This window comes from Canis lupus, chromosome 11 (assembly GCF_003254725.2).
Source record: "Canis lupus dingo isolate Sandy chromosome 11, ASM325472v2, whole genome shotgun sequence".
Classification (NCBI taxonomy): Eukaryota; Metazoa; Chordata; class Mammalia; order Carnivora; family Canidae; genus Canis; species Canis lupus.
The window spans coordinates 16,109,744-16,127,769 of NC_064253.1; the positions used below are offsets into that span (position 1 = coordinate 16,109,744).

Here is an 18,026-nt window from a genome sequence, read left to right on the forward strand (position 1 = left end):
TGCTTTCTGGTACAACCACCTTCTTTGACTGATGAGCCTTCAATCCATCAACAGCTATTTATTGGGCTCCTACTATATGCTCAGCGCTGTGCAGTCTTGCCTCGGCAGACAGGGCTCTTTCTACCTGTTGCACCTGGATTCAGAGGCCAGGGAAGGATCTGGGTCAGAGATCTTGAACCAGTCCTGAAAAGTGGAAGGTGTTTGTGTGGCTGAAGAAGAGCAAGGCCATTGTAAGATAAAGAAATACTGACTTTAAGGAAGGGGATGATGAAAAGATGAGATGGGTTAGTGACCTCGAGAAAATTAACAGATTGTCAACTTGAACACACGTGCATAATACTCTAGTGTCTTTGTAACAACCAAAGAGTTGAATTTGAATTTTTACTTGTGGTATTCTTTTAGTTTAATCATCTTGGTTATCTTAGTTACATGTACTTAGATGACTGGCTTGATATTAGGTAGAAATTTTTAAGACAAAAAGTAGAAGTTAAAAACTGGAAGTCCCATTAAATTGCTCGAAATAATCATTTGAAAATCATCAGGTTCAAAACCCAAACACTTGTATATCATATATTTTCAACATATGAAAGCATTTATTTTTAAGACAAAAAGTAGAAGTTAAAAACTGGAAGTCCCATTAAATTGCTCGAAATTATCATTTGAAAATCATCAGGTTCAAAACCCAAACACTTGTATATCATATATTTTCAACATATGAAAGCATTTAACAGACTTTTGATTAGTTCATTTGTTCAATTACTTTAACTACCAAGACAGTTTTATAATCATAGTAAACATAGGGGCTTTATGTGAGGTATGTCCACATGTGCCTGAAGCAGAATGAACTTAATTTTCTGCTCTTCTGATTTTTCATTCTGCAAAACTAGGATGATGACTAACTATACCTAATTTCTTTAGGGTCCTAGAAACAACACCCCTACCTCTAAAACTTCTGACCCCATGCATGTACTCATTTCTGAAATTATTCTTGATTTAATTTTTATTCCTTTGGTAAGTGGGAGCAGCCTCCTATTAAAGAGTGCTCACCTGTATATAAGTCATTTTTACCTCTGTGTAGATACATTTATGGCTATTTCCCTTAAAGGGGTGGGAGAACAGGAAAGCAAGTCAGAGTGGAGAATGATAGCTTGGAGCTGGAGCAAAGGTGCCCAAGATAGACTATATTCTTCAGTTTGCTCAGGACTTTCCCTTTTGTACAACACATGGCAATTTCTTAAATCTACCTGTATGAAAAGTCCGGTGGAATTTTTTCTAAATTTTATTTATTTATTCATGAGAGACCAGAAAGAGAGATGCAGAGTCATAGGCAGAGGGAGAAGCAGGCTCCCTGCGGGGACCCTGATGTGGGACTCGATCCCAGGACCCAGGATCATGCCCTGAGCCCAAGGCGGATCCTCAACTACTGAGACAGGCCTGTTCCCATGGAATCTAATAACACTCTTCAGTCAGGTCTGTTTCATTTGGCTTTGACTTACAATGCCTCTTTCTTACTAGAAACAATTGTCCTTCTTGGCTAGGAAAATTTGGGATATTTGGAGAGAAAGGTCTAGAGAAACAGATTAATTGATCTTGCTAGATCCACTCACAAAAAATTTAAGAAACTGGGATCCCTGGGTGGCGCAGCGGTTTGGCGCCTGCCTTTGGCCCAGGGCGCGATCCTGGAGACCCGGGATCGAATCCCACATCAGGCTCCTGGTGCATGGAGCCTGCTTCTCCCTCTACCTGTGTCTCTGCCTCTCTCTCTCTCTGTGACTATCATAAATAAATTAAAAAAAAAAAAATTTAAGAAACTTCTTCTTGAGATCAAACATTAGATAAGAAGTTTCTCCCTGAAAATAGCAATTAGAACTAGAATTCCCAATCTTTTTGGAATAGTGTGGCCTCTTGAAATTTCCCATTTCTGGATAAAATGTTTTGCAGCATGAATTATCCAGAGGTGTAAATACACAAGAGTTTTGTTTTCAAGCTCATTTTTGGGATTTTTTTTTTTTGGACTGACTTTTGAAATGTATTGGAATCATTATGGATTTCTGAGGATCATTGATTCATTCCAAATATCATTGTTCTAGCCCAAGATGTTCACCCCTCAAAGTCTGATTGGTGCAAGGGAGTTGGGGTGGGGGGCATTAGGCAGCCTTGTGCGATCTAGGAGCCAGGCTGTTTGGGAACCTAGCACTGTTTCTTTGCCCTGCATCCCACAGAATTTCATTGATGTCAGAGGCCCTAGGGTTCAGTGTACAGTACAGTACAGATAGGACCTGAATGAATGCTTTATCTTTATGGCTGGTTCCATTTACCACCAGATGGCTCTCTTGTATCATTAGGAAATCCACACATGTATAAAATTGGTGGGCTCCTAAACCAAAGGAAGAAAACAAAGCAGCAGTCAAAAAATAAATAAGAAAGAAAAGAAAGAAAGAAAGAAAGAAAGAAAGAAAGAAAGAAAGAAAGAAAGAAAGAGAAAGAAAAGAGAAAAGAAAAGAAAAGAAAAGAAAAAAGGAAAAGAAAAGAATAAACACAGTTTTTCCTTCTGATGGAGTTCATTGGAAGAGCCTGAGCATTGACAAGAGAATAGGACACACCCAAGCAGACTGTAGGAAGATCATAATCCCAGCACATGAGGTCTCCCTTTTCAAGTTTTCATATTGCTGTGTAATGATTATCAGGATAGCCCAAGTAGTCAGGAAATGAATGCTGTAGTCTCACCAGAGCCTGCAAGTGATCTTTCCATACCAATATTGCACACTCTACTGCTTGTAGATGAAAAAGAGCAACTTCAGAACCACTTGGAGAGGAAGTGTCTACACATCTGCTGATTCCAATCATCTTAGCCACATTCTGGGCAAGAATGATCTGATTCTAAGCTCTGTGGTTTCTTTGCTTTAATGAAACTTGTGATAGGAAAGCTGCAATCAGAGGAAATGAGCTTCTCTGAGTGTACATGGTTCTGTTCCTGAGGATAGGTGAATGCTAAAAATAGAGATATTCTAGGTGACATCTCTTACCAGGAATGTGAGGTCCTGGTCTTAGCCTCTGGAAGGAAAGTTCTGTTTGTATCAGGAATAAAAGGCTACAGATGAACCAAATTCCAGTGTGGGTAATTTTAGTCTAACTTTCTAAAGCTGTTCATTGTCGTAATTTAATATGCATTTTTTTACCCTCCCATTTAGATGTTAAACTGTTAAGTAAGACTATTGTTTTGGTAACATTTCACTGTTTTATTACTGTGTTGAAGAAAAGGATATGATTTTGTTGAGTTTATTAACCCTATCTTTGTCCAGAAAGATGCTTAAGATATATTCAGGAAGTTATCAATATCAAAAAGTAATACGTGATTATTGTTTTAAAGAAAGAGTCCCTGGAAACCAGACAGATGGCATTTACTTTGGCACAATTTGAGGCCTTGGAGATTTGCCTGAAGGAAGCAGAAGAAAAGGCTAAGTCCTTATCTGAACAGGTAAGACCTGTCATTCAGACTGGAAATCTGTGTTCTTCAAGTCTGCCGTAGAACAAGTGTAAATCTAAATACATGTTTTATAAAAACTAGAAACAGATGTATAAATAGAGAGAGCAAACTGATGGGTCCCAGGGGAAAGGGGTGTCAGAGGATGGGCAGAAGGGGTAAAGCGGAGTGGGAGGCAGAGGCTTCCAGTTACAGAAAGAAGAAGTCATGGTAGTAACAGGCACAGCATAAGAAATAAAGTCAGTGATATTGTAACTGTGTGGTGACAGACAATAGCTACACTTGTGGTGAGCACAGCATAAGGCATAGAGATGCTGAATCACTATGTTGTACACCTGAAACTAATGTAACATTTTATGTCAATTCTACTCTAGGTAAATAAACAAGCAAACAAATAATCTGTGCTTTGACTTGTTTATCTAATGACACACACACACACACACACACACACAGCCCTTTATTCATTTTATCTGTAACAATAATTATCTTAATCTTGATGGGCCTTTCCAGCCTTTAAAACTCCTTTTACATTTATATTTTGATTTTCATTCACTCTAGCCTATGAGTTATGCAAGCCATCTTTAAGCGGGGGTTAAGTCTTATTCTGGAAAAGATAAAAAGTGTAAGAATGGTTCCCTCCCCTCTATTTTTAAATTCAGTAGATATTTTTAAAATGTGATGACAAAAGAATAGGCAAAAACAAGGGGAGCAACTGACCTTCCTTAAGGCTAAGATATGAGAACATTTCAGAATGGAACACCTGAGTCAAACAATCAAACATTTGTCCACTGGGTGCCACTGTGTTCCTTACCAGGCTATGCCACTACATGATTGCAAAAAGAGAAATTGTCATTAATATTCAAGACAGTGATGTGTGTGTGTGTGTGTGTGTGTGTGTGTGTGTGATTAGGAATATTTCTGCTTGTATACATGTATACATGTTAATGCTTCTTTTAAGTATCATTAATACAGGACTTGTCACAAGGATGGTGGGAAATGCTAGCTGGCTTTCCCTGGTAATCCAAATCATTTTGTCAGCCCTATGGCCGAGTATTGACCAGGCAGGCTGGCCTGGTGGGCTAGAAACAGGTTGGGGAAGCAGAGGAGAGGACAAAGATTTGGAATGGAACCAAGGAGTGGAAGCTCATGGTATTGTTGCCCAATGGATCTCGCCTTTAAGAAAAGAGTTAATTTCACTGTTAGCCAAATTGTTACCTCCTGGCTTTGCCTTAGACTAGAACATAGAATTAACTTAGAATGGGAAGTATAGATTTTTAAGATTTTATCTACACTAAGCATCTGTTGGTACTTTGCCTCAATTTACTTGCACTGAACATTTCTAACATCAGCAAAGTCCAGCAAGTTCTCTGTTGGCTCATGATGAAGAAGAAATCTACAAATAAATAGTGAGGAAATAAGATTGTGTCCACTTCCTGTGTGACATCACACAGTAAACAGAATTCTTTGTTAGTTTCCCTCTAGCAGTTTTTATTTATTTCTGGGCAATCATGTGTCTATCATAAAAATAAAAGCAGTATGAGATCAGGATAATTTGCTATTAAGATTTATAACCTGAGCTAGTTATAGCTTTAGGAATTTTGCAGCCACTCAGTTGGCCAGAGTGAGAAAGGGCCATGAGAATCAAACTCTTGTTCTAGGTAATACAGTAAATAACTCATCATTAGCAGGTTTTGCTAAAGAAAATACTAGATTGCATTTCCAGTAGGAAATCAGTGGAGTAAATCAGTGGGAGTAATTTCGGTGGAAATCAGTGGGAGTAAATGCCTGGGAATTAGGTAGTAGATAAAGCACCAGGAGAGGCAGGTAGGAAAAAGGCAGGGGCACCTGGGTGACTCAGTGGTTGAGCATCTGTCTGCCTTTGGCTTAGGGCATGATCCTGGGGTCCCAGGATTGAGTCCCACATTGGGCTCCCCACAGGGAGCCTGCTTCTCCCTCTGCCCCTGTCTCTGCCTCTCTCTGTGTCTCTCATGAATAAATAAAATCTTAAAAAAACAAACAAAAACAAAGCAAAATGTTAGGGGAGCAGAGAGAAAGAAGAGTAAAAAGGTTTCTGGAGAAAATCATAAACAGTTTTTGCATGAGTGCTGGCTTCTATCAGCAGTACAGACGAGAGGGACAAAGAAAGGCACTTCGGTGGCCTGTAGTCTGTGACCACACACAAATAGATCCCACGGCTTTTGTCCTGGGATCCCAATACTTTTTGCACTAAAAAGTGTCAGGAAAACCCAGTTTCATAATGGAGCACAGATCCAGAGGTCCGCCAGTGCAGAGGGAATCGGCAGGGCAGTTCCTGAGACACTTCCCCTGGCCATAATTTTGGCCCATGTCTCCCCATTCAATAGCAGCTTCTGATTCCCAGCTCCTAGCAGGAGACTCAGGAGAGCTCAGGTTACACTACCTGCTAGCTTCATGACCTTGGGCAATTCACATCATCTCTCTGAGTCTCAGGCAGCTGTTTTATCTAAATGTGGGGTAGGGACACCTGGGTACCTCAGTTGGTAAGTGTCTGAGTCTTGATTTCAGCTCAGGTCATGATCTTAGCTTCATGAGATGGAGCTTTGTGACCTAGAGCTCGGAGCTCAGCAGCGAGTCTGCTTGAGATTCTATTTCCCTCTGTCCCTCCTCACCTCAGATAGATAAATAAATCTTTAAAAAAACTAAAAGGAGGTAAACATACTGGTTTCTTAGGCAGTTGTGAAGTTTACATAAGTATATCAGGCTTTTAGTGGTTTCTCAACAAAGGTTCATTCATCTCCACTTTTAGTAGTCATAACAAAACATGTGGTTCTCTGTATCAGGTGTCAGGGGCTAGTATGTGTGTATGTATAAGGAGTTTCTCATTCTCTCTCTCTCTCTCTCTCTCTTTTTTTTTTTTTTTTTTTTTTTTGCTGGTGTCCCTCAAAGCATTTAAAAGACACTCAAGTTGTAACATAGCACTTCCTCAGCATTCACAATGTTAGAGTCTTTCAAGCAGGAGAGCGCCCTTTCCATCCCAGGTCCCTTGTCCTAGCTTGGCTATTTAAGAGTCCAACTTTCTCTTTCACTCTTTCCAAACTATTTATGTGATAAAGGGACCCAAATAATTTCACCTTGTTCATCCTTTCCGCTTTATATTTTGGGTCTTCTCTTTCTGCCCATTCTCTGATTTTGCTCCAAGCAGGAGCTGAATCTGTAGTGCTGGTATGTGGTTGTTTCAGGGTTTCATGGGCAAACTGGGGAGGAGAGAACTGTGATCATTCCTTCACCAAGGAGGTGAATCCAGTAACAACCATGTTGTCAGAATTAGCTTCAGGTGTCTTATGGCTATCATAGTGAGCAAAATATTGGTTACATATGAGGGGTGCCACAGATACTAGTTGGAAAAGAATGTTGTGATTAGATGCAAGAGCTAGGAGGTGAGAAGCCTGGTAGAAACTTGACTTTTTTTTTTTTTTTTTGAATCATTGTTTTTCCCAGGTAGGAATGAGACATAGACAAGATGCAAGAAGGAGCCCCTTTATGGTCTTTTGCAGCATAAAATTAATTTTACCCTTTTTGTTTCCATAAGGAGAGAATTATTGGTGATACTCAGGATACAGAGAAATTTCAATGGAGAAGCACATGGTAGTATTTCCCAATTTTTGAAAAAAGCCTTTTTCTCACTTCTTAGTAATAGCTCAAGGGCCAGCTATGCATAATTTTTCCCTTATCTGATGAGAAGGACCTTTCCGCAGGCCCAAAATAAAACTAATAGCAGGGCCTTTTTGTATTCTGACTCTGTAGCAAACTTGACCAGTTATGTTATATTCAAAGAAGACTCCTTTCCCTTTCTTTTTTCCTCTGGTATCTCCCTAACATTCACCTCCATCTTAAATAATAACAGAAGCAATAATGGACACAAAGTGTGAAAGGGGGATGATGGATATGTGGTGTGGTGAGATATCTAAAGCCTGAATCCCATATGAATGCATGCCTTGTACCAGACCACTACAATGCATTGTAAAGTCAGTGAGTGGAGAAACTAATATTTATTAAGCATCTACAGTTTTCTAGGTAATGGGCTTAGATTTGTGGACATTCCATTTAACTGACACACAAGAATGCTAGGAAGGGCACTATTATGATGATCCACATGAAGAACATGAGACTCAAAGACATTAAGTCATTTACCCAAGGTCATGAAATTAATAAATGGTGAAGCTGATATTAGAACCTAAGTATTTTTAAAGTCACAGTCCCTATTCTTAGGAACATGTGGTCATAAGCCAAAGCCACTTAAAAGAAGTTTCCCACTCAAGTAGCACTGAACGTAAACCTACCTCTATACTGGAACCCAGAGAGCTTGTTGATTGCTGGGCCTTACCCCCAGGGTTTCTGAGTCAGTAGATCTGGGGTAGGGATCAACAATTTACATTTTTCACAAGTTTGCACCCTAGATTGAAGTTTGGCTCTAGCCCTAATCCAAATCTGCAGGCAAAAGGTCCTCTTCACCCTTGCTCTGTGCCCCAATAGCGCATGGATTGAATCAGCTAGGATCAGTCTTGGGTACATAAAACAAATAACCCCTCCAAAGAGTGGCCTAAACACTACTCATAAAGTAGACATTTGTTTTTCAGTCATATAATGTTAGTCTGGACACAGGCAGCCCAGGACCAGCGTGGTAGCTGCTTCACAACTCTCAAAAGCCAGGGCTCTGTCTCTCCATGCATTCACAAACATGGCTTCCACTTTCAACATCCGAGATGCACCTGCTGCAGCCATTCTTTTCACATGTCCAGCAGCAAGAAGAAGGGAAAAGCACATGCAGAATAGGGAAGGACAACTGCCATCTATGCAGCCCCTTTGAAGAACTTTTAAAGAACTTTTCTCAAAAACTCAGTGTAAAAATTCTTATATATCCCTGACTACTGCATGGAGGCTAGAAAATATGAATATTTAGCTGGGCACATTTCCACCCTAAGAGTATGGAGATTCTTTTACTAAGAAGGTTAGAAGAGATATTAGGTTGGCAAATAGCGATCTCTGCCTTACTCATCCAAGCCCTTGACCATACTGTAGCCCATTGTGCTACTTGTGCTACCTGGATATCCCCAGGTAGCACATGTAGCACAATGGGCTTATCCCAGCGCCATTTGCTGAAGAGATGATTCTTTCTCCACTGAATGGTCTTGACAGCCTCATCAAAACTCAATTGTTTACAGATGTATGATTCTGTAGACTCTCAATTCTGTTCCATGCTCTATAAATAACTCTGTGACTTTCAACAGGTACTTCTGGTTGGAAACCCCAGGTAAATTTTTGAGCAGGAACTTGGATTTGGTCTTCTGGGTCCTTTACCAAGATCCTTTCTTATTGTGAGAAGCACAGTGGACCATTCTTACTTATGCAGTAGCTGGAAATTGAATGAATCTTCTAACTGATCTTTTACCTTAAGCATTTAGTATAACAAGCAAGCAATCAAGTACAAAGATGAAAGACTATGTTTGACTCTGGGAATCCAACATTATTTATCATTTTGTACATACCTAAGGCTCTAATATAAACTCCCATTATTTGCTTCTTAGTATTTAATCTGTTTTTTAAGTTTGGGAATAGAAAAAATAAAGATCTTCAGCAAATTTTTAGATGCCAAATATGTGTATGGATGGCTAAAAGTGACCTGATACACACTGAGATTGCTCCCCAAAAATGTTCTGGTTCTTTTTTCATTGTTTAAATGCAACAGTAGATCCCTTGATGTCAAGTTTATTTGAAATAAGTAATGTGCCCTTGGTAGGAGTATTCATTTCTGCAAATGCTCAGAAATTATGCTTGATATGCCAATCTGAAATCATGAGTTTCTGTGAATGAGTTTTTGTTTTCCAATCTTTTTGGAAGTCTACTTTAATACCATAAAATCAAATTCACAAGCAGTCTGTTTGACCTGGAATGGGCTTCCTTATCACCATGAAACCTAGCTACTGGGAACTTCATTTTAACACTTTGGTTCTGGTTGATTTTACAGCAGAATGCCCTCTTTTTTTTTTTAAGATTTATTTTTATTTATTATTTATGATAGACAGAGAGAGAGGCAGAGACACAGGCAGAGGGAGAAGCAGGCTCCATGCCGGGAGCCTCATGAGGGACTCGATCCTGGGACTCCAGGATCGCGCCCTGGGCCAAAGGCAGGCGAGAAACCGCTGAGCCACCCAGGGATCCCCCAGAATGCCCTCTTTAAACACCCCTGCATGCACGCGTGTACACACACATACACACACACACACACACACTTCCTCTTACCTAAGCAGGTGTCAATTTTTACCCCCTTATTAGATTGTTGGGCATTAATTGAGAGCTTAAGAGAATGTAAGGGAAAAAAGACAAGCTGGTGAAGAGATGTGTTGTTTTGAATCGAGTCAGGCACAATGACAAATGGGCTTCTGTTGCTATTGTTGTTACAGGCGGGATGCATGGACTGCTGGCCTGTTACATAACTAAAGACTTCCTTTTGCTTGTAAATGTCAAGATCAAACAGAGGTCAGTTTTAAATAGCTGACTGGGCGCTAATAAATGTGACTTTCTTGTCTAAGAAAAAGCCAAAATGCCTTGTCCCTTAAGAATCATGGCTCTGCTGATAAAAGCAGGTGTCTTTTTGCATGGACATTTTCTTTAAAGGTTTCTCAGAGATGGCAAACCCACATTCACTTTCCTTAATTTCTGCAAGGAAATGAGGAAATTAGGTATATGCTTTATCAATTATTCATTTATTCATTCTGTAAATACTTATTAAGTTTGTACCGTGAGTAAGGCATTTTGCTAGGTCCTCCCACGTATGTCAGCACGTGCATTTCTTCTGAAGGCCCTGGGGAATCTTATCCCCATCTTGCAAATGATGAAAGCTCTGTTGTGCGATTGCAGCCCTCTCATCTGCTCTTTCTCTACATTCTTCCTTGGTAACCGGCCCTAAGGGCACACAATCTGCCCCAAGAACCACCTCTTCATCATTAGTCCGGGTCTTTTTCATGAACCCAGACCTGAATATTCAACTGTCTACTAAAGAGCACCATCAAAGTTCTCAGTCAACTCACTCATGCTTTTCCTGTTCATTAGCTTCCTGCTTCAGATCTGTTCCTTCTCTCATATCACCTAACCCTGGGACAGGTTCCCCCAGCCACCCTGTGGCTTATATCAGAAATCTGTGCTGCTTTGATTCTTTCCTTTTCCTCATGCCACACATACAGTCAATAGCTAAGTACTATGGATGATGCCTATCAAAGATTTCTTGAATCCGTTTCCTTTAATCTCTCTCCCACCACTGCCCTTGTTCAGGCCACCAACAGCAGAAGCTTTCATTATGGTTCTTATTTAATGGCTCCTCAACACTGCAGACAAAGGGAAGATTCCACAACACATATTTCTCCTCGGCTTAACTCCTAAATTAGTTATCTTTTACCATCAGGGTCAAATCTTACTGTTTAACAGGTGCTATAGTCATTGGTGGTCAGACCCCCTACTCCTTGCATCTCACTATGACATCATTTTCAATTCCTTGTATGTATCATATCTTCTCTTATCTCTCTCATTTAAGAAAAAACAAAAATCTTTGTTTCTGAGCCAAGTTTTATTTAATATATCCTTTTAACTCTGCTTTTGCCTAAGAATGCTCCCTTTATTTCCCCTCGCCCTCTTTCCCATTATCCACAACATCCCAACCAACTCCTGTTTTCAGATATTCAATTAGATACTGCTTCCTCAAAAAATGCGTTCCTTCTTCCTTCAGTTTTGGGTTAGATATCCTTCCTAGGTACTCTCATAATCCATCTCCCACTTCCCCACCAATTGTAATTATCCTACTATACCATATGCCTCACAGAAGAAGTTCAGACAGTGACTTCCCTGAGTCTCAAATCGAGTTTGAATCCATCCACTTGTGTCTCTGATGTCAAAGCTCATGCCCTTTCTAATACAGCAATTTGAGTTGACCTATGGGCATTGTGGAACCATTAAATGGGGCATATTCACATTTGCACTTAGAAAATTCTGAGGGCAGCCCAGGTGGCTCAGCGATTTAGTGCTGCCTTCAGCAGACCCTGGATCGAGTCTCATGTCTGGCTCCCTGCATGGAGCCTGCTTCTCCCTCTGCCTGTGTCTCTGCCTCTCTCTCGTGCTCTGTGTCTCTCATGAATAAGTAAATAAAAATCTTAAAAGAAAATTCTGAGAGGACTAAGAAGACCATATCTGTGAGGAGACCAAAGCCAGGCACATCAGTGGGTAGGCTCCTGTAAAAATCTGGTTTGGAAATGATAAGTGCCTATCAGTTCTGAAGAGAAATAGAGACAAGAAATATTTAAGAGTTAGATTTAGTGATTAATTAATGGGAAAGTAGTATTCAAGATAGATCCCAAGTTTTAGGTGACTTGATCAGTGGTTACCCCAACTATCTTATATTTGAATCATTAAGTATTAAAGGTGATCCATTTCCTTTGGAAGGCTCTATGGAGGCTCAATTTACCCCACATATGCTCTGGATTGTTTCCAAAGCCTCATAATTTGGATTTCCTCACTTAGGTCTTTTGAATACTGTAGCCCTCTGATATATCAGACCCTAATCCATGTCTTAGAAGTAGTTTTTTTTCCTCCTCGTTTTTCAGTCCCTAGGGCTTCAAGGGGAAAATTTTGGATGACCACGTGTTTTATGTATGAAGATCTCATTTATTAGCCTCAGGAACAGTTTAATGTTTAACCTGGGAGTTTTATAAATGCAAATCTCCTGCCATTATTAAATGGCTTTATAGTAACAGGGCAGTCCTTGTATTCTTCAGGGGATGTTCAAAGTCAAAACTATTTGTATAATAATACTAACATGTCATTGGCCTTTTCCACTATCATTCCTTAACAAGAAGAGGTTTCTCAGATGTTACACAGAAGATTGAACATAGAGCAGGTATGAAAATCCAGCTGCCCTGTATTAAGTTAGATGTTGAGAAGATTTGAGGAGAAAGGGAAACCCCGGAGAGAAACAAAAAGAATGGCAGAAAGCATTTCCCCCAAGCCAGGGAGCAGAGTCAACTCTGAGTCTGACCAGCAGGGGGAGTCTGTGCCCTGTTGCATGAAAGTGCTCTGAGAATGCGCTGGAACTTGGAAGGACTGGGTGTATTGTATCCTAGGCAGGAGACCTAGGCCACTAGAGTTGTTGGCTTTAATTTCTCTGAACCTGCTATTACTGCTTTTTCATTTTTACATCCAAACATTTGACCTTTATATCCAAGTCAATGATTAATTGCCTCACTTTTCACCATGTCTCATTTCTTTCTGATATTCTTATCTATTCATTAAACCCAGAGAGCTTTTTTGGAGATTAAAGAACTCTTAGGAATCTCTATGCCTGGAACTTTATATTTCAATTATCGATTGATATTTTGGCAAATATTTCTCTCTGTTTTCACTTAGAGCTTAAATTTTCCTTTACTACTCAGTCTCCTTCCCTGAAAAACTTGGGTGTGTTGTGGGTTGCATTGTGTCCCTTACAAATCCAAATGTTGAAGTTCTAACTCCAAGTACCTCAGAACATGAGTTTATTTGGAAACAGGGTTGTTGTGGATATAATTTGTTAAGATGAGGACATAGTAGAGTAAGATGGGCCCCTAATCCAATATGGCTGGTGTCCTTTAAAGAAGTAAAAATTTAGACACAGATACACAGGAAGAATGTCACATGAAGACAAAGACAGAGACCAGGGTGATGTATCTACAAGCCAAAGAATGCCAAAGACTGCAAGTAAAATCATGAGAAGCCAGAAGAGAGATATAGAAGAGATTCTTCACGGGGCACCTGGGTAGCTCAGTCAGTTAGGCAGCTGTCTTTGGCTCAGTCATGATCCCAGTGTCCTGGGATCAAGCCCTATATTAGACTCCCTGCTTAGCGAGGAGCCTGCTTCTCCCTCTCCCTTGCCCCTTGCCCCCTGCCCCTACTTGTGCTCTGCTCTCTCCCACTCTCTGTTCTCTGTCTCTCAATTAAAAAAATTTAAATCTTTAAAAAGAGACATTCTTCACACCACTTAGAAGGAATTAACCCCCCCAACTTTTTGATCTGGGGCCTCTAGTCTCCAGAAATGTAAGATAATACATTTATGATGTTTAAGCCACATAGTTTATGGCACTCTTTTATAGCAACCCTAGCAAACTAATACATGGTTAACTATGCTTCTAAATTATAGGCCTTTGGAGGTCTATTTTAAGATGTGCATGAACCTAGAAATGACTCAAAATAACTTTTTAAAGGCAGAAATACTAATAAATGTAAAAGTCTGTTTTGTCTAGGATGGAGGTAGGATGAGCAATGTGTTGTTTGTTTTTAGCTGTAAAACTGAAATGAGACAGACCCAGTTCTGTGTACTAAATGTATCCTCAGACATCAGGGTTCTTGACCATTCCACAATAGAAAAGGTAGTTTTTAAAGTGCCTCTGTTATTTATTGCCAAAATATTTCATAGTTTTTAGTGCTAGTCCAAGTCAGCTTACAGAGCATTTTACACAAGGAAAGCCTTTGTTTATAAATGAAATCACTCTTTTCTCTGTAGTATAAGCCTCACAAGGTTTGTCAAGTACAGCTTTACTCAGTTTGTTTCTGAATGACACTAGAAACCTATCCTGCAGTATTATTTGCTGTGTGTATATGTGTGGGTTGTGTAGAAGATCTAGGAGAAAAGACAATGAGGAGAGATAAATATGAAAATTCACATTAATGGGGTGATTTTCATAATTGTACTTGGTGATGGATGGGGTGGATGATGAGAGAAAGAGAAGTTTTAAGTATATTTGTGGCTTATACATACTGTAGGTCATTCCATTTATTATGAGAAGGAAGTCTGGGGAACACATAAAAGTTGAAGAGTTCATTTTGAGTACATTAATTTTTAAATGCCTCATATACATTCAGGTGACAATATTAAGTAGGTTATTGGATATACATATATATCAACCTGAAGCTAAGTGGTTATATGTCACCCCCCAAAAATGTGAGCAACCAACTTGTTTAAATTATGGCACCTAATGAGATCAGCTAGAGAATGAGCATAGACAAGGGAGAGAATTTGGGCCCAAGACCAAACTCTTAGGTTTCAATATTTAGAAATTGAAAGGAAAAGAAAAAATAGCTAAGGAAACTTAGAATCTGGAAGAAATCCAGAGAAACATATGAAAAAGTGTTTGAAGAGGCATGGAGTATTCAGATGTCTATTTTACTGGGAGGTTGAATGAGATGACTAGAAACTTGTTCACTATGTTTGGTAAAATGAGGATCATAGGCAACCTTGATAAGCTCAGCGTTGGTAGATTAGTGGAGGGCAAAAGGCAATTGAAGAGAGATTAGGAGAGAAATATAATTCAGGGAAGTCCTCTTCCCAGCTCCTGGGAAATTTTTTCCTATAATGTGTGTGTGTGTGTGTGTGTGTGTGAGAGAGAGAGAGAGAGAGAAAGAACACCAAGGACTGTAAAGTGAGAGAATTCTGAGAATCTAATTTAAGACTAGGACATAGGGGTGCCTCTACTTCTTAGTTAAAAAAAGTTAATTCTCTCTTTAAGCCAAGTTTGCACTGGGTTTCTGTAACATAACTAAAATGGTTCTGACAAAAAGAGGAATTAGTGACATACCTGAAATTTACCTTGGTACATACCCTCCACCAAAGAAATACCCTCTAGCCTTTTTTTTGACAGAGGCCATGGAAGAAAAGGGAAAAGAAGTTTCCTAGAGGTCCGAAGCAGCCTCAAACACATCAGAAATGTTCACTCACTGCACAGTCAGGATCGACTTTGTTATCACTAGCCAGTACAGTGTGGTATTTGCAATAGCTAGTGACAACTGTATGTTGTTTCCCCTTTTCCATTTTTTTTAAAAAAGGGGAGTATATTATGGTTGTCCTGGTTTTAGGGAGGGTATATTTTTTATTTAATCCTTGGACACTATACCATGATGAGTCTCATCTGCATGTGATTCAGGGTGGAATACACATAACTTGGAGATCTAAATGCAGAGCTAGATATAGGAACTTGATATGACTTTAGGTTATCTCCTTTTGGGGGAGGGGTGAGTACATTTTTGGATTCATGTAGAATAGATGCATCATATGCCAGAGCATTGTGGGAAATGCATATACTTACTGTCTGTGGTATTATTGTGTTTAGCACCCAGAGGATGAACTTTAACTGGCCTCTGTTTTTGTGTCTACCTTTTCTAGAGAAATGTTTTTCCTGGCTCCAATCTTATAATCATTCTGTGGTTGTTAATCATAGTCAAGGGAATGATCATTTGGCACATTTTCTAGGTTTTAGTAAAAAATTTTTTCTAATCACTTATGATATATTATTTTCCTGACCATAAAGACTACTCTCGGAAAACTCATATGAACTAAGATGGGCCAAATAGAGTCCTTTTTCAATTTGTTACCAGAGGACAAATTGTCTTACTATTGAGGTCATGAACCTGGCAGGCTATAGGTAACATTTTTTCCCACTGTGTGAAGAAGCTTGTCTGTACCAGGAAATGATTAGGCCAACACATAGGAGCAGCACCAAGATACAGAAGTAAAAAGAGATAGAATATGACTTCTGAGTTTGCAGATCTAGCTGTGAGTAAAACAAAAATCTACTTCTGTCTCCCCAATTATATAAGCCAATATTTTTTTTTCTTTAAAAAAAAGAGTGGGAATATTCTAAGAAAGTGACAACAGTGTAGGTAGGCAATTATTTTAAGAAAAGTCATTATTTGAGGCTGTCAATGGCTCTCTTTTGTTCATGGGAACTACTATTAACATGTTTATATGTGAAATAGGATCAACCAGAAGTGGGGAGATAGATAACGCAGCAATGGATGGAGGGTGTGTGCAGAAATGACAGGGGTGAAGGCTTTGTGATCAAGGAGAGGTGCTTCAAAGACTACTGGAAGGGCTGGGCTTTGATAGAAGAATATCTTCTCCATTTGTCTAATAAAGAATGCCTTCACCTCTAAGTAACAGGAATCCAATTAAAGTAATGTAATAAGGCCAGCATGGAACAATAAGTTTTAAGGTGGAGCGGTTCTAAGGTTGGTTAATTCAGTGGCTCAAGAATGTCACCAAGAACACAGGTATTACCCATCCTTTGCTCCTCCACCCCTGTGTGATATTTATAAGGTATCTGCAGCAATTTTAAGAATTATATGCAGTCAAAAGATACTGAGAAAAAGAGATGTACTTCCTCCTGTGTGTCTTAAAAAAAAAAATCTAGTTAAATCCTTTTCCTGGGGCTCCAGGGGCCTCTACTGGATTGCAAGCCCATGCTTAAAATAATCCTTTATACCTGGGAATGAGACCAACATGGCTGGCTTAGTTTAATTGTGATTCGTTCCCAAGGACTAGACAAGGCCAAGCTCCCCTAAACACATGGCTGCTAGCTAATCCAAATTGGGTGCCTGGTAGCAAGGGATAAATAGGTAAACAACTGTTGGGAAATGAATTAACAGTCTCTGCTGCAGTAAGGTTCAAACACTGGCCAGTGGGAAGGTGAGGGAGTAGCCATCTGGCAGCTTCTATTTTTTCAGTAAATTATTGATGAGGTGGTCATTTGAGGTGAAGGGTGGGATTGGAATTCTGAAGAGAAAAAAAGAAAGAAATGACATTTGAGAAAAGAATAGAGAATAATATTATCTGAGAAAAGAGGAAAGGCAGTTTACAAAGAGAAAAATATAATGATAATTTGCTTTCAGGACAGTGAGATTCAACACTGAGATTTGTGTTCATTAATTTAAAATGGAAGCAGTCAGGGCACCTGGGTGGCTTAGTGGTTGAGCATCTGCCTTTGGCTCAGGGCATGATCCTGGGGTCCTGAGATCAAATCCCACATCAGGCTCCTGGCAAGGGGCCTACTTCTCCCTCTGCCTATGTCTCTGGCTCTCTGTGTCTCTCATGAATAAAATAAATAAAATCTTTTTAAAAATAAAATGAAATGAAAGTAGTCAATCCAATTTTGTTATTTTTTTCTAATAGCAGTCCATGAAATGATGTGATGCTAATAATTCTCATGACCACTGAGAGCTAACTAGAAAGTTACTGTACTTTTATAGAGATGAAATTCATATCACATACAATTAACCATTTTGAAGGATGCAATTCAGTATCACTAAATGGATTCACAGTGTTATGCAACTAATGCAACTACCATTTCTCTCAAGTTTCAAAACTTTTTCTTTACCCCAGAACACTTGGCACCTCACAACCTCTTCATACTACCCTGACCACCACAAATTAGCCTATTTGGGTTTACTATTCTGGATATTTTGTATGAAGAGAACCATACAATATGTGACCTTTTTGTGTCTGGCTTCTTTTACTTAGCCTGATGTTTTTGTAGTTCATCCAAGTTATAGCAAATATCAGTACTTCATTCCTTTTAAGGTTGGATAATATTCATTATATGTAATAATGCAATTCTTTTATTCATTCATCTGTTGAGGGACGTTTGGTTTCCATTTTTAAGCTATTATGAAAAATGTTGCTATGAGCATTTATATACAAGTTTCTGGGTGCATA

The 18,026-nt window shown here is 39.3% G+C and overlaps 1 protein-coding gene across 11 annotated transcripts in view; it reads left to right on the forward strand.

Moving 5' to 3' along the window:
• Window positions 1-18,026, forward strand: part of CCDC192 (coiled-coil domain containing 192) — a 212,417-nt gene that overhangs the window by 31,164 nt on the left and 163,227 nt on the right. For all 11 annotated transcript variants that reach the window (XM_025432676.3, XM_025432680.3, XM_025432677.3 and 8 more), the window contains one exon: window positions 3,371-3,478. In XM_025432676.3, the coding sequence (XP_025288461.1) occupies window positions 3,371-3,478 (108 nt within the window). The remainder of the gene's footprint in view (window positions 1-3,370; window positions 3,479-18,026) is intronic.